The 22,662-nt window shown below is 42.0% G+C and overlaps 1 protein-coding gene across 2 annotated transcripts in view; it reads left to right on the top strand.

Annotated features, from left to right (window-relative positions):
* Positions 1-22,662, top strand: part of LOC126474024 (putative aminopeptidase W07G4.4) — a 94,899-nt gene that overhangs the window by 53,669 nt on the left and 18,568 nt on the right. For both annotated transcript variants that reach the window (XM_050101430.1, XM_050101431.1), the window contains exons 7-10: positions 12,597-12,787; positions 16,211-16,393; positions 18,893-18,988; positions 19,181-19,307. In XM_050101430.1, the coding sequence (XP_049957387.1) occupies positions 12,597-12,787; positions 16,211-16,393; positions 18,893-18,988; positions 19,181-19,307 (597 nt within the window). The remainder of the gene's footprint in view (positions 1-12,596; positions 12,788-16,210; positions 16,394-18,892; positions 18,989-19,180; positions 19,308-22,662) is intronic.

Raw genomic sequence — 22,662 nt, 5'->3', positions numbered from 1 at the left:
ACCGGAACTAATAGTTGGACACTATACAAAAAAATCATTATTTCTCTGTATCCACTCAATATTCATGTTTAATATAAAGGTACAGATAAAAAATCTAATCACCAAGCGGCGGAAGGGGAACACACACACACACACACACACACACACACACACACACACACACACACACACACACACACACACAACAGGATTTAAATTTTTACAAGCTTTCAGAGCCAGTGGCTCCTTCTTCTGGCAGAGGAGTTGAAGGGGAAGAAGAGGGGCGAAGAAAAAGGACTGGAGAGGTTTAGGGAAAAGGGCTTAGTTCAGAAAAGTCACCCAGAACCCTGGGTCAGGGGAGACTTACCAGACAGAGGATGAGAAGGAAAGACTGATTTTTGGGGACTGCACCAGACAAGATATGAAATGAGTTAATAAGAGTGAAAAGCTAAGTGCAATGTATGTAACATAGGTGGGAAAGGGACAGCAAAAAATAGAAAATCAGAAAATGAATGATGCAGAAAATGAAAATGGAGTGAAGAAAGGAGTAGTTACTGTGAACAAATGCCGAGATGGAAGGAATTAACATAAATTAAGGCCAGGTTGGTGACGAGAACCAAGGACATGTAGTGTGCTGGTTCCCACCTACAGAGTTCCGAGAAACTGGTGTCTCGGATAAGAATCCAGATGGCATGTGTGGTGAAACAGGCACTGAGATCATGACTGTCATGTTGTACAGCACACTCTACTACAGGATATTGTCTACTACAGGATATTGTATGTTGCCTGTATACATTCATCCTGACCGATAACTGGGTGGTAGTCATGCTGATGTGAAAGGCCGAACAATGTTTACGTAATAGATGATATATGGCGTGTCACTTCACAGGTGGCTCTGCCTTTCATAGTATATGTTTTGCCAGTTACAGTGCTGGAACAGGTGGTGGTCGGAGGGTGCATAGGGCATATCTTGCAGCAGGTACAGTCACAGGGGTAGAAGCCATAGGGTAGGGAGATGGGTGCAGAAGGAGCATAGGGTCTGACAAGGATATTGCGCAGATTTGAAGAGCGACAAGAAGCTATTTTAGATGTGATGGGCAAAATGTCAGGCAGAATGGATCTCATTTCAGGACATGATTTTAGAAAGTCATGGCCTTCTCGAAGTAGCTACAGACTTGGCATTCGAGGCAAATGTATTTGTTCAGATGCAGACTCTTTACAGCAATACACCACCACACTCACTTCAGTCTTCATTGGGCGTGGTTATCAAAACTGCCTAGTTCAAAAGCAGATTTCCTGGGTCATCACATCCAATCCTGATACTGATGATCCCTCCAAAAAACATCATCAGATCACAACACTTGTCACCCATTACTATCCTGGTCTTGAATTTATCAATCAAATACTTCAATAAGGCGATGACTTTCTAAAATCATGCCTTGAAATGAGAGCCATTCTGTCTGAGAGTTTGCCCACCACACCTAGAATAGCTTTTCGTCACCCTCCCAATCTCCGCATTATCCTTGTTTGACACTATGCTGCTCCTGCACCCATCTCCCTACCCTGTGGCTCCTACCCCTGTAACCATGCCTGCTACCAGACATGCCCTATGCACCCTACCACCACCACCAATTCCAGCCCTGTAACTGGCAAAACATATACTATCAAAGGAAGAGCCATCTGTGAAACGACATGTTGTATACCAGCTGTTATGTAAACGCCGTTCGGCCTTTTACACCGGCATGACTACCAGCCAGTTATCAGTCAGGATGAAAGGGCATAGACAGAGGTCGTATACAGGCAACACAATATCCTGTTGTAGAGCATGCTGTACAACATGACAGTCAAGACATCGGTGCCTGTTTCATCACACATGCCATCTGGATTCTTATCCGAGACACCAGTTTCTCAGAACTTCGCAGGTGGGAACTAGAACTACAACTTGTCCTTGGTTCTTGCCACCCACCTGGCCTTAATTTACGTTAATTCCTGCCATCTCGGCATTTGTTCACAGTAACTACTCCTTTCTTCACTCCATCTTAGTTTCCTACATCTTTCATTTTCTGACTTTTCTATTTTTTGCTGTCTTAGCTTTCCAATCGTATTAACTCATGTGGTGTTTTAGTAGTAATCTGTGTTTCATATTTCCTTGTCTTCCACTTTTAAACTGTAACCCATCTGGTAAGTCTCCCCTGACCCAGGGTGCTGAACTGCAACCCTTCCCCTAAACCTCTCCAGTCCTTTTCCTTCACCCCTCTTCGATCCCCTTCAACTCTTCTGCCAGAAGAAGGAGCCACTGGCTCTGAAAGCTTGTAAAAATTTAAATCTTTTTGTGTGTTTGTTCCCGTCCCGCCGCTCGGTGAGTAATTTTTTATCTATCCATTTTTATTATATTATCAATAATTGATTATTTTTGTTGTAATGTTCATATTTGTTATACATACGTAGATTACTTTGATACTTATAAGGTATGCAAGGTCCATGATTATCTTCTTTGAAGCAAACCTTTCTGTCGTATTATTTTGATTCTATTGTGACACATTATTGAAGTTAATATCCTAAAGTTATATCATTTTACAATTACATTTGACACGTCTTGAAGAAAATGAACCATAAGTTAGGAAATAAATCAGTAAAATATTTAGAAAAGATAATTTTATCAAACACTAGAAATATTAAACTGATACCAAAAGTGAAAAATCTGAAGTAAGAAACAATTATATATGAGAATACTATTGTTTATAAACAAAATGAATGTCATAAATAGCCTTTAACTAATCCTTCTCAAAACTGATAAAGCGGAAAACAAATTTTAAGGCATAGCAGAATGCACACGGCATTCTGTTAAACAAAAAAATGCTCCAGGAAGCACTATGTTTAGGTATTGCTGATTATGTTAAGAAGACTGTGACAGGGAATCTGATTTCACAACAGCGAGGAAATGCCTCATATGCAACTCCATAACAATACTTCGATCCAAGGTAAAACAGTATTTTCATTGTTATGGAAGGCAGACCATCTTACAATCAAATGAAGCCTACGCTCTATAATCGAGTGTCTCGTGTCATATTTTGTAAAGGAATATGATAACTTCTACAGTATTCTTTCTGTTGTACAGGGTGCATACGATAAATCAGCCCCAAGTACTAGACTGCTCATTGTTAATCTGTCGATCGTCATCCATCATTTATAAGCTGTTGTTTGCATTAGTTTGTTATTTCTTTACTGCCTAATTATTACATGTTTATCTATGTGTTGTTATATCTGCTCATAGCAGGCAACAAATCGTGCGTAATTGATGAGCAGTCTGTACTTGGGTCTGGTTTTTTGTGTGCCACCCTGTATCATTTCACTGCAATTAGCCATATAAAGCTACAGTTGGCTAAATGGGAGGTTTTGCCAAATCAAGGAAATTACTTCTACAGGTGTGTGAGTATTAAGTAATGAATAGAAACTCTGTACTCCAGTCTCCAGGGGGAGGTAAGTGCACCCTCTGGGCGCCCTCCATCCTTTGGTCACCTATGCCACTAATTTTCAATTTTTATTAAGAACTATATACCATGGACAAATGAACAGTGGACAAGCAAAAATGAGTGGTTCCAAAAAAGAACGATCACCAGTGAACTAGTTCCCAAGGATGAATGGGTTTGCCCATCTCTGATTATAGATTACCTAAAACAACAGTTGTACGGGCAACTGAACTACTCTGTGTAGAGGTTCTTTGTAACATGACTTGCACTGCGTTAGACCACTTAATGTGAAATGTATCTGCGAAGTCAGTCCCTATTCCCGGTTAAACTCTAGATTTTAGTGTTGCTGTGAAAATTTATCTGTTTTCATCATCTCTCTATTTTGCATGCCTCAAATGCTCCAGTCCAAATAACATTGCACGCCTCTAGATTGTGTGTTGAACTGCAGATGCTGCAGAAGAATTTGTGTGCCTGCCCTGTGACTCTCAGCTTCACTTGATCGAAGGAGGGGGTATCACGGGAGTCAGGACACCCCCCACCCCCAGTCCCCTCTTCTTACTTAAAACCTTTATATTTTTACATTTTCCAAGTTTCTCAGCCAACTTCTGGAGAATAAAGTAGGGTGAATGTCATGAAAATGGCAAGGAATTTTATAAAATGACTATCTGTATTTGACAAAGGGTAATTTTGCGTGCCCGGTTAGCTGTGCAATATCACACATTGCTTTCCGGGTGGGACCGGCACAAATCCGCCTGGTGGATTAGTGTCAAGGACCGGTGTGCCGGCCAGTCCGTGGATGATTTTTAAGGTGGTTTTCCATCTGTCTCGGCAAATGCCGGCTGGTTCCCCCTATTCTGCCTCAGTTATACGATATCGGCGATTGCTGCACAGACACTGTCTCCACGTACGCATACACCATAATTATTTTACTACGCAAACATTTGATGTTACACTTTTCTGGTGTGAGACATTTGCGGGGTGAAGGGGGGGGGGGGGGGGGGGGTCGGTGGCACTGGGGTGAGTGGATTGCTGTAGCCTGTTGTGGAGTTGTGAACCACTGAGGGTTATGGCGGAGACAAAGCCTCTTCGTCATTTGTAGGTCCCCAATTCAATACAGTACAGTACAGTACAATACAATACAATGGTAATTTTCACTTGCTTTCCCAGGTGTAATAGTTTGCAGCCCGAGTGGCTGCAGAAAACATTTTAACTGGGTAATTGCACCAATAAACAGACAGATCATATCTCCCAACAACAAATCGGACACCACTATTCCACAGTTAGAATGGGGAAACCATATGAAGTCCAGTGAGGATAGATGTTCTGCTAAGAAAAGGAAAACAGTATGACTGACTTTCTGGAATGGAGTTTGTTTCAAACGGCACCCTCCTGCCCCATTATTTATTTGCTTACATGGCCTTAGTCTGCAGTCACATGTTCACAATCTAAGTACAAATTGAAATACTGATAATGGTGTGTGCACACTTCAGTGTTATTGTGTGCAATATGACTTCGAAATTGTGAGAGTTTGTTGGTATTGTAGTTCTTAAATCAGTTGCATTACACATCTACTGGTATTTCTTAAATTTTTTAATAAAAACTTTTCAAATGCTGTAATTCTCTTAATTGCAATTTCTTGTAAGTTATACTGAAGCACTGTAGTCAGTTCAATGAAATATATTTTTATTCAGTTTTGGACTCCCTGGACCACATGATGTACAGCAAAGGGCATTTCCAGAGTTTTGTTTTACCTTTCCTTTGTGCCTATATTTCTCTCAGATTGGATTCATTTTCACTTGTCAGACCAAGTTGTTTCAGTCTTCTTGGTATTCTGGCAGGACAATTGTCAGGTCATGGATTTTCTGCCTAATACTCTATATATGATCAAAATTATCTGGATACCCTCAAAAACATATGTTTTTCATTTTAGGTGCATTGTGCTCCCACCTACTGTCAGGTACTCCATACCCACGACCTCAGTAGTCATTAGGCATCGTGAGAGAGCAGATTGGGGCACTCCGCAGAACTCACGGACTTCGAACGTGGTCATGTGATTGGGTGTCGCTTGTCATATGTCTGTACGCAAGATTTCCATACTCCTAAGCATCCCTAGGTCCACAGTTTCGCATGTGATAGTGAAGTGGAAATGTGAAGGGACACGTACAGCACAAAAGCGTACAGGCCGACCTCATCTGTTGACTGACAGAGACCGCCGACAGTTGAAAAGGGTCATAATGTGCAATAGGCAGACGTCTATCCAGACCATCACACAGGAATTCCAAACTGCATCAAGATTCACTGCAAGTACTATGACAGTTAGGTGGGAGGTGAGAAAACTTGGATTTCACGGTCAAGTGGCTGCTCATAAGCCACACATCATGCTGATAAATGCCAAATGACGCCTTGCTTGGTGTAAGGAGCATAAACATTGGACAATTGAACAGTGGAAAAACATTGTGCGGTTTGACAAATCACGGTACACAATGTGGCAATACAATGGCAAGGCATGGGTATGGCGAATGTAGGGTGAATGTCATCTGCCAGCATGTATTGTGCCAACTCTAAAATTTGGAGGCAATGGTATTAAGGTGTGATCATGTTTTTCATTGAGGGGGCTTGCATCCCTTGTGGTTTTGAGTGGCACTGTCACAGCACAGGCCTACATTGATGTTTTAAGCACCTTCTTGCTTCCCACTGTTGAAGAGCAATTCGGGGATGGCAATTGCATGTTTCAACACAATTGAGCACCAGTTCATAATGCACGGCCTGTGGTGGAGAGGTTACACAACAATAACATCCCTGTAATGGACTGGCCTGCACAGAGTCCTGACCTGAATCCTATTGAACACCTTTGGGATGTTTTGGAATGCTGACTTCGTGCCAGGTCTAACTGACCGACATTGATACCGCTCCTCAGTGCAGCACTCTGTGAAGAATGGACTGCCATTTCCCAAGAAACCTTCCCTGTTTGAACATATGTCTGCGAGAATGGTAGCTGTCATCAAAGCTAGGGGTGGGCCAGCACAATATTGAATTCCAGCATTACTGATGGAGGGCACCACGAACTTGTAAGTCATTTTCAGCCAGGTGTCCAGATACTTTTGATCACATAGTGTAATTCTTCTGTCTGGTATATAAAGTGGCTGTTCTTACTTCCTTCAGATCTCCCTTTACTGCACCAATTCATTTTATTGATTCTATCTTAGCTTTACTGTCACTTTCATAGAATTCTTCAACTTGTCTGATTTCTTGCAGGTTTCGCAGCACGTTCTGATAGTACCATTGATTATCAGTTTGTCCCTATGGTATGAATTCATGATGAACCAATTCTTCAAAGTAAAAGAATATTATCAGCATGGAATTGACATTTGACCTGATCTGATGAGTGTTTCTTAGTCTTGGAGAATCTTTCCTGACCCTTTGTGGATATTTAACCTTGGTCTCAGTATCATAACTGTAGACCCATGTCTCATCACCAGTTATGATTCTCGTAAGGAACATCTCATTCTCATTCGCACTATCCAAAAGCTCCTCACAGATTGTGAGACGAAGGTCTTTCTGGTCTTCACTCATGAGCCATGAGACGAACTTGCCGGCAAGCCAGTGTATTCCAAGATGCTGCGTCAGGATTTCATGACATGATCCAACTGGAATGCTACATTCTTCTGCAATCTCTTGGACAGTCAGTCTTCGATTGGCATGCACAATTTCATTGATGTTCCTGACATGAGCGTCGTTGGTAGACGTCGGAGGGCGTCCTGAACGAGGGTCGTCTTTGACTTCCGTCTGGCCGTTGTTAAACGAAGTAAACCATTTGAAACACTGAGTTCAGTCTAAGCACCCATCACTGTAGGCTTTCTGCATCATTTAGTGTGCGCCTGTAAAGGAGTTTTTGAGTTTCACGCAAAATTTAATGCAGACATGTTGCTCCTCTAACTCTGCTAGCTTGAAATTAACAGACTGTGCGACATAACATTCTACTCAATATAGCACTGAACAATAACTAACAGACATACAGCAGTGAAAATTCCAGCAATTACACATTAAACATAGGTGTGTGCAGGGAAGCCAACTGCATTTTGCTCCAGCACACCATTGGTGCAAAATTACTAATGTTCTGGAATTTTTTGAATAGACTTCATATGCTCCAGAAGAGCTGCTTGCGAAAATGTAATTTTTCAGGATCATACTTGGGTTCTATTGCTCAGAGGTAAGGAGTAAGTGTTTTGGATAGCCCATACCCTAGCAACAGTTTGTATACCTATCAGGAGAACAGGCATACTTTGAACATTACACACTTCCTCCAACCCAGGCAAATTGAGCAAATCAATTGGTTCTTTTTTGTTAGGTGTGGTCTATGGTTGTGGACCTTAGGTGGCTTATACGAGCACCATTTGTTCATCGTTGGTTCATGAGAAAACCTTGAAAAAAGCATGATTTCTGGGTTTTGGGGATGGTCACTTCTATAATGCAACAGAAGATCTGGGATGTAATGTAACAATATTATGAAAAGGAAAATTGCTAATCACCATACAGCTGAGATGCTGAGTCACAGATAGGCACAACAAACAGACCGTCACAATATATGTTTTCAGCCATCAAGGCCTTTGTCAAAAATAGATGATGCTACACACACACACACACACACACACACACACACACACACACACACACACACACACTTGACTGCAGCATCTGGCAGCTGAAGCCACACTGCGAGCAACAGCAGCAGTGCATATGGGAGTGGCAACTGGGGTGGGTGGGAGGGGCCTGTAAGATGGAGGATGGGGCAGGGAGGGGGAGGGACAGCAGGATAGTGGGTGGGGGACAGTGAAGTGCTTCTGGGAAGCATGCAAGGACAAGGTGGAGATGAGAGGGCAGCTAGGTGCGGTTGGGAGGTTAGACGGTGGGCAAGGGAGAGGTGGTGGTGGTGTGGGGGGCGGGGATTGTGGAAAAGGACAGAAGTAAAGAGACTGGGTGTGTTGATAGAATAAGGGCTGTGTAGCGATGGAATGGAAACAGGTAAGGGGCTAGATGGGTGACAAAAATGACTAACGAAGTTGAGGCCAGGAGGGTTATGGGAACGCAGAATATATTGCAGGGAGAGTTCCCACCTGCACAGTTCAGAAAATCTGGTGTGGGTGGGAAGGATCCATATGGCACAGGCTGTGAAGCACTCATTTAAATGAAGGATGTCATGTTTGGTAGTGTGCTCAGCAACAGGGTGGTCCATTTGTTTCTTCGCCACAGTTTGTCGGTGGCGATTCATACGGACGGACAGTTTGTTGGTTGTTATGCCCATATAGAATGCAGCAAAGTAGTTGCAGCTTAACTTGTAGATTATGTGACGGGTTTCACAGGTAGCCCTGCCTATGATGGGATAGGTGATGTTTCTGACCAGACCGAAGTAGGTGGTGGTGGGAGAATGTATGGGACAGGTCTTGCTTCTAGGTCTACTACAGGGATAGGAGCCTTGAGGTAAGTAGTTGGGAGAAAGGGTTGTGTAGGGATGGATGAGTATATTGTGTAGTTTTGCTGGACAGCGGAACATGACTGAGGTGTAGGGGTGGGAAGGATGCTGGGCAGGACACTTCTCATTTCAGGGCATGACAGGAGGTAGTTGAAACCCTGGCGGAGAATGTAATTCATGCTCCATTCCTGGGTGGTACTGAGTTACGAGGTGAATACTCCTCTGTGGGTGGACAGTGAGACTTTGGGAGGTGATTGATGACTTGAAAGATAAAGCATGGGAGATTTGTTTTTGTACAAGGTTTGGGAGGATAAATACGGTCTGGAAAGGCCTCACTGAGGCTCTCGGTATATTTCTAGAGGGACCGCTCATCAGTGCAGGGGGACCGATGACCGTAGCAGTCTGGTCCCTTTAATCCCACAAACCAACCAACCAACCAACCATCACTGCAGGTGTGACGACCATGGGTGGCTAGGCTGTATGGAAGGTACATCTTGGTATGGGACGGGTGGCAGCTTTCAAAGTGGAGGTATTGCTGGTGGTTAGTAGATTTGATATGAACAGAGGTACTGATCTTTGAGGTGGAGGTCAGCATCTAGGAAGGTGGTTTGTTGCATTGAGTTGGACCAAGTGAAGCAAATGGGGGGGGGGGGGGGGGTGGAGCAGCTGTTGAGGTTCTGTAGGAATGTGGGTAGGATGTCCTCACCCTGATGCAGATAGCAAAGATGTCATCAGTGAATCTGAACCTGGTAAGGGGTGTAGTATTCTGGGTGTTTAGGAAGGATTCCTCTAGATGGCCCATGAATAAGTTGGCACAGGACGGTGCCATGTGGGTGCCCACAGCCTCCTCCTTACCCCCACCCAATTGCCTCTCCCATCATTCACTGCTGCTGCTCGCAGTGTGGCTTCAGCTGCCAGAGGGTGCAGTCACGTGTGTGTGAGTTGCTTTTTCATGTGTGTGTGTTTGTGTGTGTGTCTGTCGCCTTGATGGCCAAAAGCTATATGTTCTTAAGATGATATTCTCAAGGAACTTTGAAACTTTTTCGTTATCTTTATTTGTTATTGAGATCCAAAGGTTCAAAGTTATTGTACTTATGCACATAAAATAAGCACGTAATATCCAATCTGAGGCATAAATGTAATTTTAATTGACATAGTCAACACATATTAAGGATTGTAGGATTACTGCAAGGGTTCTGATGTCACAAAACTATGTTTTTAATCAGCATTTTTTTCGCCAGTAGAAATTCGATGCTCTGTCTGTGTATAATGAGCTCTTCACTCCTACACAGATATGTCCAAAGTTGCAATGCAGTAAGAAAAGATTGGCTAAAGAGGGTCTTAAAATACATGAAAAGAACTGAAAATGACTGCCAAAAATTATGTGAACTGGAAAGACTGCAAATTCAGTAAACCATTTCTAACCACATTTTTACTCTTTTAAGACACAAATCATGAGTCAGGGGGATTGCAATTGAGGAGCACAATATCCAATAAAAATGTGAAGGAAATGATTTAGTGTTAACCATATATTATGTGTACTTAATTTGTTCTTTATATGTGACAAAGTATACAAATGTGTTGAAATAGATAAATAAACTGTTAAAACTTTACTGACCCATGAAATGGCATTTATAAATGCAGCACACAGTGCTGTAACAGGGAGAAGAAGCAAACCAGCAGAAAAATTCCTCTGCCAGAGCATAAAAAAAGGCAAATGTGTCCCTCTCTAAAAAGACTCTGACAGAAAAGTGGGGGAAAAAACTGTCTCAATCCTCATTTTGGTTTCCTTAACAAAAATTTTGGTATGCTAACGTATTTCAGCTTTCTTCTGCTGGAAAAGAATGCTGGCAACAGAGGGGACAGTGATTGTCTGAGAGAAAGTGGCAGTGAAGGAGGGGGGGTGGGGAGAGAGAGAGAGAGAGAGAGAGAGAGAGAGAGAGAGAGAGAGTGGATGCAGATAGCAATGTCAGCAAAAGAGGAAGGCAACAGTGAAGCTGAAAACTATGTGAATGGAGACCATACATAAGGTTGGGGGGTCTGTCCCCTCCCAACCACCAAACATTAACATGTAGGTATAGTGTAAGCCCATTTTGGGCAGAAACTTTAAGCAAGTGAGTGTAGGGGAAAAATTGTGTTGGGCTCCTCAGACATTTTGAACTGCCAGCTTATGTTGGAGATAGTGACAGTAGGAAAGAAAGACAAAAGGAGACAGCGTAAGGGAGAGAGGTGACAGTGGCAGTAGATTATAATGTAAATCAATGGGAGAAAAGGGAGACATTGAGGGGAGAGAGACACATGCAATGACAGTGAGAGGAGGGAACAAGTATGAAGAGAGACTAAACAACTAAACTCCTCCCGAACGTGCCATGAAGGCCCACCGGTACCGACAGGCTGCCGTCTCATCCTCAGCCCCTAGGCGACACTGGATGCAGATGTGGAGAGGCTCTCCTGCCCATATGTCAGTTTCTGAGACTGGAGCCACTACTTCTCAATCAAGTAGCTCCTCAGTTTGCCTCACAATGCCTGAGTGCACCCCGCTTGCTAACAGCATTCAGCAGACCGGACGGTCACCCATCCACGTGCAAAAATTTTTAGTGAGGAAGGCAGAATGTGGATTGAAGCAACTGGTTCCCCAATTTTCTGTCTCTTTTAACCCTCGAGTGGCTGCATCGATTTTTAGAACACGGGCAGGCACGCGGCTTACTTTGAACACGTATAAAGAACAGCTGTCTTTATGTAACCAAGGTAAACATGTAGGAGCAAAAGCATAGTGTAATGTTAGTTTAATTAAACAGCGGTAAAATAAAATTACATTGTATCAGCCAAATCACTGTTTAATTAAACAATAACAACATTAAACTTTGTTGTATCGTTCTGTTACCAAGTACGGACGTTACCCCTCAGTAATGACCCATCAGAGCGTTAAGTAGTGCAATTGCATCAGATCTCAGCAAAACACTTATTTGATTACTAATTATCTGGTAGACATCTGCCTCATTGTGGGATTGTACTGTTAGCTTGTAATCTGGGTCATTTTCTTGTACGAACTGTAAATTTTTTCTCACCTAGCTCACTGTTTATCTTATATTGTTGCTTAAGGAATAGGTATGAGCTTGCAATTGTAAAACAACAGTGGAATGGTACAAGAGAATATTATTTGTGGTTGGCACACTTTATACGTAGGCGTATCCGCTTTAGGGTTAAAGAGGAACATACTAGCGTTTTCTGTGCTCTTAAAGGAGCATTTTCCCCCTGGTTGGTTTTTCTACTTGTAAATTTGTCAGCAGTACTTGCAATTACTAAAATGCAGCTTCCTGTAATTTTACAGATTTTCCAAGTTAATATTCCTTTTGATATTGTTAATTTAAAATGATTGTGAGCTTTCGTAATTTTGTTTGGTCATTAAGTGGACTGCCGCTCTTCCCAAAGAGACCGCATGTGCTGTGTTGATTTTTGTCTCAACAAATTTGCTCTTATTGGTACAGTTTCATTTGAGTTACATGTTTTTGGGTGTTTTGGGGATTAATAATATGCTCAATCAGGAAACATACTTTTAAAATTGTGGTAGCTGTTTAACAATTAACTGTCCTCCTCCTACTGGGAGAATACTTTATGATGCTATAAACAACATGATCTAATAAATATATTAACTCATAATGTTTCTGTCTTTACAGTAATAGAGAGACACAAGGGCCGTATTATTTACTTGACATATGACTCAGGGGATACTATTAGTCAAACCCTGCTCTTGGTGGGTAAAGGAATAACCTATGACACAGGTGGTGCTGATATTAAAGCTGGAGGAATTATGGCAGGAATGTCTAGAGATAAGTGTGGAGCAGCTGCTGTTGCTGGATTTATGCAGGTGAGTATGCGAAGCATCAAATTAAAGGGAAACAAAAACAAGGAAAAGCGCAAGTAAATAGTGATAACAGTGTCTGAATTTCAACAAAAGCATGGGTGTTCAAAGAAGCAAATTTCTGCCTTAGATGTTGCTTGTGACACCAGTTTTCCTTTTTGCACTTTTTTGCAGGGTTTTGATATAATTGAAAAATAGAAATAAACCTTTATTTTTAAAATGTGTTTATTTCTTTGAGATTTTGTTGGTAGTTACACAGATGCAAACAAACAATATAGTTGTTAAGCAGAGCGAGCAGAAAATTAAAATGACCAACAGCAGGTTTTCCATGACTTGCTTAAGAAAACTGTCAGAATAGTTCCTTTTAAAAGGACATAGCCAAATTCCTGCACCCATCCTTGTCTAGTCACAGCTGGATCTTGATCACTAATGACCTCATCATTGATCTACCTTTGTTGTTGTGAAAACATGGTGCTCAAAATTAGAAAATTAGTTTTACTTATTACCTCAATCCATGTTCTGTAGTTTCAGAGGAATTTGCATCTTGACATGTGTAGAAATGCATGTGTTCTCAAAATTACATGTGCAGTGTACAACTGTTTACAAAGCAATGCACAAAATGAAAAGTAGTTGTTATACTAACCAATTCTTACATAATACTCAGACCGTTGAAAGCATCAAGTAAAGTTTGCAATTTGCTATACTCATTAAACTTAGGATAAATGTAAATATTTATAATAGCACCACTAGTCACATACAAGTTCATTTTCTGTGACTGTATTGGGCCTAATAGTTTAATCGTGTCCAGCCCAAAACCGCTTATGAGCCATCTCATAACAAAACAGTCAAAATCTCAAAAAAATTAAAATAATTCTTAATAATCAAGATCTAGATGAGGTGGCGTGCTGAGCAGCAGAGTGGTCCACTTGTTTCTTGACCACAGTTTGTCAGTGGCCATTCATGCAGACAGCTTGTTGGTTGGTTATCATGCCTACATAGAATGCAGCACAGTGGTTGCAGTTCAGCTTGTAGATCACACGACTGGTTTCGCAGGTAGCTGTGCCTTTGTTGGGATATGTGATGTTTATTGCCGGACTGGGGTAGGTGGTGGTGGTGGTGGTGGTGGTGGTGGTGGTGGTGGTTGTGGAAGGATGTATGGGACAGGTCTTGCATCTAGTTGGTATCCTGCCATCCACCGAACCTACACAATATATTTTAACCATTTCCTCCACTGTCTCACCACAGTTCCTGCCCATTTACCACACAGTGCCCTGCTTGACACTATTGACGCCACCTCCCTTTACGCTAACATTCCTAATTACCATGGCCTTAACCGCGATTGAACAGTACCTAGCCCGACAGATTCCAAACCAGCAACCTCCTTCCTGGTCACCATGACCAACTAAATCCACACCCACACTTTTTTTTTTTTTAAAGGTATTACATACAAACAAATCTGTGGTACGGCTATGGGCACACACATGGCACCATCCTATGCCAACCTATTCATGGGCCATCTAGAGGAATCCTTCCTAAACACCTAGAGTCCTAAACCCCTCACCTGGTTTAGTTTCATTGATGACATCTTTGCAATCTGGACTGGTTGAGATCTGTTGTTGACATATTTGCAATCTGTATCAAGGGTGAGGACACCCTATCCATATTCCTCCAGAACCTCAACAGCTTCAATCCTATTGGCTTTACCTGGTCCTACTCAACCCAACAAGCCACCTCAAAGATGGCTACATTGGTACCTCTGTCCATATCAAACCTACTGTCCACCAGCAATACCTCCATTTCAACAGCTGCCACCCATTCCACACCAAGAAGTCTCTATCATCCAGCCTAACCACCCATGGTTGTTGCATTTTCAGTGATGAGTGGTCCCTCTCGAAACATACCGAGGATCTCAGTGAGGTCTTTGCAGACCGTAAATCTCCTCCCAAAACTTGTACAAAAACAAAATCTCCTGAGCCTTATCTTTCCAGTCACCCACCACCTCCCAAAGTCTAACTGTCCAGTCATAGAGGAGCATTCCCCTCATAACTCAGTACTACCCAGGACTGGAGCAACTGATACTCATTTTCCACCAGGGTTTTGACTACCTCTCATGGTGCCCTGAAATGAGAAATGTCCTGCCCCCTATTCTTCCCACCCCTCCCACCATGATATTGCACTGTCCACCAAACCTACACAATATATTTGTCCATCCCTACAAATCCTGACCCCGTACCTCATGGCTCATATCGCTGTACTGCACCTAGGTGCAAGGCGTGTCCCATACATCCTCCCACCACTACCTACTCCAATCCAGTCAGAAACATCACCTATCCCAACAAAGGCATGACTACCTGTGAAACCAGTCATATAATCTACAAGCTACGCTGCAACCACAGTGCTGCATTCTATGTGGGTATGACAACCAACAAGCTGTCTGTCTGCATGAATGGCCACTGACAAACTTTGGCCTGAAACTACTGGGCCACCCTGTTGCTGAACATGCTGCCCAACATGACATTTTTCATTTCAATGACTGCTTCTCAGCCTGTGCCCTGTGGATCCTTCCCACAAAAACCAGATTTTCTGAATTACGCAGGTGGGAACTCTCCCTACAGTACATCTTACATTCCCGTAATCCTCCTGGCCTTAACTTTCGCTAGTCACTGTCCTCACCCATCAGTCCCTTCCCTGGCCCCATTGCGCCACTACACAGCCCTCTATTCCGCCAACACACTTTTTACTCTTCTCCTTTTCCACTGCCCTGCCCCTCAGCTCTCTCCCCAACCTCCGTCAGCTCAGGACTGCACCTAGCTGCCCTACCCTCTCCCCACCTTGTCCCTGTGAGCTTCCCAGCAGCTCGTCACTGTTCCCCACCCCTACCCTACTACCCCTCCTCCTCTTTGTCCCAGCCTCCTCCTTACTCCCACCCAGTTGCCTCTCCCCTCATGCACTGCTGCTGTTCATAGTGTGTGTGTGTGTGTGTGTGTGTGTGTGTGTGTGTGTGTGTCGTCTGTTTTTGACAAAGGCCTTGTTGACCGAAAGCTTATTTTGTGACAGCCTTTTTGTAGAATCTATCTGTGACTCAGCATCTCTGTTATGTGGTCAGAAGCAACTATCCTCTTCATAATATTGTTACATTCCTGCATATGTATTTTAGTTGGGAATAGCCACCAAATTAAGTTCTGATTAAATTTATTGGCAACCACTTGATTCAGTTTGAGAATAATAGTAACATTTACAAATGTTGTGAAAAGCCATACTCATATTATGATCCTAGTTTTATTTTTATTTTCCATTTTTGTGACAGCTAACTTACATGTGTTTTGAAATTCAGATGTGAAAAAAAATACTGAAATGTAATACCTTGGTGGAATAAATCATAATTGTTGAACTTATTTTAAAATATTCATTTATTCTTCTTAATTTTAGGTTGCAGCACTGTTGAAACCTAAATCTACAAAGATTGTTGGAGCACTCTGCCTTGCACGAAATAGTGTTGGTGAGAACTGTTACGTAGCTGATGAGGTTATAACATCCCGGAGCAAAGTTCGCTTACGTGTCGGGAATACTGATGCTGAGGGACGTATGGTGATGGCAGATGTTTTATGTAAGGTAAGTTTGTCATGGTTAATAAATGTTGCAGGGGCAACAGTGTGGCTGATTGACTGACCTGGCCTTGCAACATTAACTAAAATGGCCTTGCTGTGCTGGTACTGCAAACAGCTGAAAGCAAGGGGCAACTACAGCCATAATTTTTCCTGAGGGCATGCAGCTTTTCTGTGTGGTTAAATGATGATGGTGTCCTCTTGGGTAAAATATTCCGGAGGTAAAATAGTCCCCCATTCTGATCTCTGGGAGGAGAAAGAAAGCTGGCGTTTCAAGGATCGGAGCGTGGAATGTCAGATCCCTTAATCGAGCAGGTAGGTTAGAAAATTTAAAAAGGGAAATGCATACATTAAAGTTAGATATAGTGGGAATTAGTGAAGTTCAGTGGCAGGAGGAACAAGACTTTTGGTCAGGTGAATACAGGGTTATAAATACAAAATCGAATAGGGATAATGCAGGAGTAGGTTTAATAATGAATAAAAAATAGGAGCATGGGTCAGCTATTATGAACAGCATGGTGAATGCATTATTGTAACAAAGATAGACACGAAGTCCACACCTACCACAGTAGTACAAGTTTATATGCCAACTAGCTCCGCAGATGATGAAGAGCTGGAAGAAATGTATGATGAAATAAAAGAAATTATTCAGATAGTGAAGGGAAACAAAAATTTAATAGTCATGGGGGACTGGAATTTGATAGTAGGAAAAGGAAGAGAAGGAAACGTAGTAGGTGAATATGGAATGGAGATAAGGAATGAAAGAGGAAGCTGCTAGTAGAATTTTGCACAGAGCATAACTTGATCATAGCTAATACTTGGTTTAAGAATCATGAAAGAAGGTTGTATGCATGGAAGAGGCCTGGAGACACTGGAAGGTTTCAGATAGATTATATAATGGTAAGTAAGACAGAGATTTAGGAACCAGGTTTTATATTGTAAGACATTTCCAGGAGCAGATGTGGACTCTGACCGCAATCTATTGGTTATGAACTGTAGAGTAAAACTGAAGAAACTGCAAAGAGGTGGGAATTTAAGAAGATGGGATCTGGATAAACTGAAAGAACCCAAGGTTGTAGAGAGTTTCAGAGAGAGCATTAGGGAACGATTGACAGGAACAGGGCAAAGAAATATGGTAGAAGAAGATTGGGTAGCTTTGAGAGACGAAATAGTAAAGGCAGTGGAGGATCAAGTAAGTAAAAAGCAGGGGGCTAGTCGAAATCCTAGGGTAATGGAAGTGATATTGAATTTAATTGACGAAAGGAGAAAATACAAAAATGCAGTAAATGAGGCAGGCAAAAAGAAATACAAACGTCTCAAAAATGAGATCGACAGGAAGTGCAAAATGGCTAAGCAGGGGTGGCTACATGACAAATGTAAGGATGTAGAGGTTTATCTCACTAGGGGTAAGATAGATACTGCCTACAGGAAAATCAAAGAGACCTTTGGAGAAAAGAGAACCACTTGTATGAATATCAAGAGCTCAGATGGAAACCCAGTTCTAAGCAAAGAAGGGAAAGCAGAAAGGTGGAAGGAGTATATAGAGGGTCTATACAAGGGTGATGTACTTTAGGGCAATGTTATTGAAATGGAAGAGGACATAAGTGAAAATGAAATGGGAGATGTGATACTGCGAGAAGAATTTGACAGAGCACTGAAAGACCTAAGTCGAAACAAGGCCCTGGGAGTAGAAAACATTCTGTTAGAACTACTGTTAACATTGAGTATAGATTTAAGTGTCAGGAAGTCTTTCCTAAAAGTATTTGTATGGAGTGTAGCCATGTATGGAAGTGAAACATGGACGATAAATTGTTTGGACAAGAAGAGATTAGAAGCTTTAGAAATGTGGTGCTACAGAAGAATGCTGAAGATTAGATGGGTAGATCATGTAACTAATGAGGAGGTACTGAATAGAATCGGGGAGAAGAGGAATTTGTGGCACAACTTGACTAGAAGAAGGGATCGGTTAGTCGGACATGTTCTGCGGCATTAAGGGATCGCCAATTTGGTAATGGATAGAAGCATGGAGGATGAAAATCGTAAGAGGAGACCAAGAGATCAATACACTATGCAGATTCAGAAGGGTGTAGTTTGCAGTAGATACTGGGAGATGAAGAAGCTTGCACAGAATAGAATAGCATGGAGAGCTGCATCAAATCACTCTGGACTGAAGACCACAACAACAGTAAATGTTATATTAGTTAATCATATATTAGAAAGAAAAATTACCTCTCATATCAAAGCTGAACTTAAGGTAACAGAAAAGTACAGAAAGTAAAGCTGTGGGACTTGTTTATTGGTCACAACTGTGCAACTGTGAAATTAAGTTTGTAGATGAGAATGGAATATCAAGAACAGAAGAAATTGGAATCTTTAATTCTGTTTTTCTACATGTAATTCACTTTTAAGTTGAACAGTATTGTTACAAGCATAATTCTTTTTTGGTAGTATGATATTGCTGCATGTTAAAAGGATAAAATGTCACATTCCTGCATTACTTTTACAGATGAGAGAAATAGCTATGAATGAAGTGAATCCACATCTTTTCACAATAGCAACTCTTACTGGACATGCTGTTCTGACATATGGAGAAAATTACACGGTATGTGTTATCATTTAAATGAATTTGTATTTACTGATGAAACAAATCTTAGTGCTGGTAAGATATGCAGATTTCTTGTGGCTCTTATTCGTGTCCCCCTCTTCCTCTCCATCCTCATTTTTTTGTCTGTTCTTGCCTTCCTCTCACTATGCACTAGGTGGCAGCTATGAGTTTGTCTCACATTATTTCTAGGTTCTGGTGGATAATGGACCTGCCAGGGAAGAACAGTCAGCACAGAAACTGCAAGCTGTATCGGAATCTGTTGGTGATATGATTGAAATTAGCACTGTTCGACGGGAGGACTTTGAATTCATCAAAGGTATGGCACTGACTCATCAAGCATTGTTTCTAAAGTGACAAGTAAAGAGCAGTTGTTTTTGTTGCTACTTACTAGGGTCGTTTCTGTGCTTACAGTTCCAGTGGACTCTCTCACTGCTTCTCTTCTTTGTTCACTCTGTTTTGTTAATTGTTAGCTTCCTGGTTTAACACTTCTCTCTACTTATTGTATGTATCGAAGAATTTGAAATTAGACTCTTCGGTTTTCATTCTGTGGGTTGCCCATTTGTACTGTGGCATATAATGTCCACAAATTATGCAGTGAAGCACACAAATAAGAAAATACTTTCATTTTTATGCAATTGGTAGCAAGCTGTAACAAACTGAAATCTGTGGAATATGATGAAATGCCATGGATATGTCTTTAGAATACATGTATTCTCCAATAATATTTGTTTCTTTCTTGTACATGAGGTGTCTGTTTTTTGGATCTGTATGAAGGAATAGACACCATTTTGATCCAGCATCCACTATGAATTATGAGACAAAGGAATTACAGAATTGGCTGTGAGTGGGCATTGGTTGAAATCAATGGAGAAAACTGAAAATTTGTGCTGGACCAGGATTTGAACCAGAGTCTCCTGCTTACTAGGCAGATGCTCTGACCACTAAGCCATCTGGACATAATGGTCATCGCAACTGCACGCCTCCTGTCAGACCTGATTTCTCAACTGCTAATCACTACAGTGTAGTAGTTTGTGGATAACTTGAGAATTTTAGTCTGGTGGTAGATGTGCTAGGGTAGTCCATGCAGTTGTGATGACCATTGTGTCTGGATGGCTTAGTGGTCAGTGTGTCTGCTTAGTAAACAGGAGACCTGGGTTCGAATTCTGGTCCAGCACAAATTTTCAACTTTCCCCATTGATTTAAATCAATGCCCACTCACAGCCCATGTTTATAATTCATTTGTATCTTACTTTCTATTTTGCTATAAAAGGCCTCAAGAGAATTCTCTGGAGACGATGCTGTGGGCTATGTTCAGTTGCATCATGACAATGGTATTCGTACTGTCAAATGCAAGATATGCCCTGAACATGAAGTGGGTGCAGTTTGTATTGTACTATTTTGGTTGTGAATGAAAACATAGGCAAAATAGTAAGTTGCCAGTACCATGATTGTACAGCTTCAGCTGTTAGTTGTAAGCATGTAGTGGCCTTTCTTGTGTGGGCAGATCGATGAAGTGAAAATCTTTGTGTACTTTAGTGGAATGCTCCTCGCAAAAGCCAACATTCTCCAGAATACAGAATTCACTAAAATATAGTTCTGTGAGGCAGCTATCAAGGAAAGAAACTCCACGTTGTAGTAGAAACATTGAAGTTCTTTTAGCTTTTCTTCAGGAAGCAAGAAAGAGGAAAAATTGAAAACTGCAAACTTTTAAAATATCAGTGTGTGTACAGGTACAGTGATGCAAGGCAGTTTTCCCCCACATCATTTCTTTGTTCAAGAGCATAAGGTATTTAAAAAAGATGTAAATATATTTCTGCAGTGTGTGAGGGAAAATATGATTAATGAAACCAAAGAATTCATAGAAAAATCTATAAGGAAACAGAATAAAAGTAGCATGTGGGAAGAGTTTTTATAAGGACATATAACAGCATCCAAGGCTTTTTTGCAGTAAGTCACTACCAAAGTGTGTTTATGGGTCATTAGTAACTACAATCACGGGCACTGTACACCAAAGAACTCTGCTTTAAGAAGGAGCAGGATTTTAGAAAATGCTGTACATAAGACTCTGGGGAAGAAATTGGAATAAATTTTTTTTTTCTTCCCCCCCCCCCCCCCCCCCCCCCCCCCCCCCCCCCCCCCCCCCCATTTGGTATAAGCTGCTCTAGAAGTACTACAGCCACTGAGTCTTTTTCTGGGATCTTGTTTCGATAACCTGACATTTCAGTTAAAAATGGCACTTGGTCACATGAATTGGGTATCCATTCTGGTAGCAAATCCTGTACTGGTGTTATTTAAATTGAATTCATAAGTGGCTCTTGATTACTTAATAACTGACAAAAGTTTCTAATATTCTAAATTCGGTATTTATTTACTTTGTCAAAATAACACTTTTAAACATTCTATACAGTGATGTTTATTAAAAAAAATGCATTGCAAAGGATGGAAAATGACAATATTATGAAAATGATAGATTGCTACTCAACATATAGCAGAGGCGCTGAGTTGTAGACAGGCACAACAAAAAGACTACTGAACGAATAAGCTTTCTGTCAGAACGCTTTCTTCTGAAATTGACAACAAACACATACACATTTATGCAAATGCAGCTCACACACAAATGACCACTTTTGATTGCCGGGACCAGACAGTGAGCAGCTGCACATGATGGGAGAAGCAATTTGGGTGGTGGGGGTAGCTGGGGCAGGGAGATGGAGGGAGAACAAAGTACCTGTGGAAGATGGTAAAGTGCTCTTTGTGGGAGCATACAGGGACCAGGTGGAGAGAGGGGAGGACAGCCAGGTGCAATCGAGAGGTTGGACTGCGGGAGGTGCAAAAGGAGGGCAGTAAAAAGACTGTTGGTGCACTTGTGGAATAGAGGGCTGTGGATTGGGAACAGGGAAGGGAATGGGTGGGTGAAGAACAATGAGTAATGAAGGTTGAGGCAAGGAGGGCTATGGGAACACAAGATGAATTGCAGGGAGATTCCCACCTGTGCAATTCAGAAAAACTGGTGTTGATAATAGGGACCTAGATGGCAAAGGCTGTGAAGCAGTCATTAAGACGAAGAATGTTGTATTGGGCAGCTTGCTCAGCAACTCGTTGTTCCAGGTGTTTCTTGGCCATAGTTTGTAGGTGGAAAGACAGTTTGTTGGTTTTGATGCCCACGTAGAACGAAGCACAGTGGTTGCAGCTTAGCTTATAGATCACATGACTGGTTGCACATGTAGCCCTGCCGTTGATGGGATAGGTGAGATTTGTGACCGCCCTGGAGTAGGTGGTTGTGGGAAGATGTATGGGACAGGTCTTGCATCTAGGTCTATTCAGAGATATGAGCCATGAGACAAGGGGTTCAGAGCAGGGGTTGTGTAGGGATGGAAGAGGATATCGTGTAGGTTCTATGGACGGTGGAATGCCACTGCGGGAGGGGTGGGGAGAATAGCAGGTAGGACAGCCCATATTCTGCCACCCACTGAACCTACATGAATTTTGCTCCAAACCCCCTCCTCATGGCTCACACCCCTTGGTCACAAGCATAATCTATTCCATCAAAGGCAGGGCTACCTGTGAAACCAGTCATGTGATCTGCAAGCTAAGCTGCAACTACTGTGCTTTGTTCTATGTGAGCATGACCACCAGTAAGCTGTCTGTCCGCATGAATGGCCATCTACAAA

Source organism: Schistocerca serialis, chromosome 4 (genome assembly GCF_023864345.2).
Source record: "Schistocerca serialis cubense isolate TAMUIC-IGC-003099 chromosome 4, iqSchSeri2.2, whole genome shotgun sequence".
Lineage (NCBI taxonomy): Eukaryota > Metazoa > Arthropoda > Insecta > Orthoptera > Acrididae > Schistocerca > Schistocerca serialis.
Note: the sequence above shows the minus strand (reverse complement) of the source record. Positions and strands in the feature narration are given on the sequence as shown.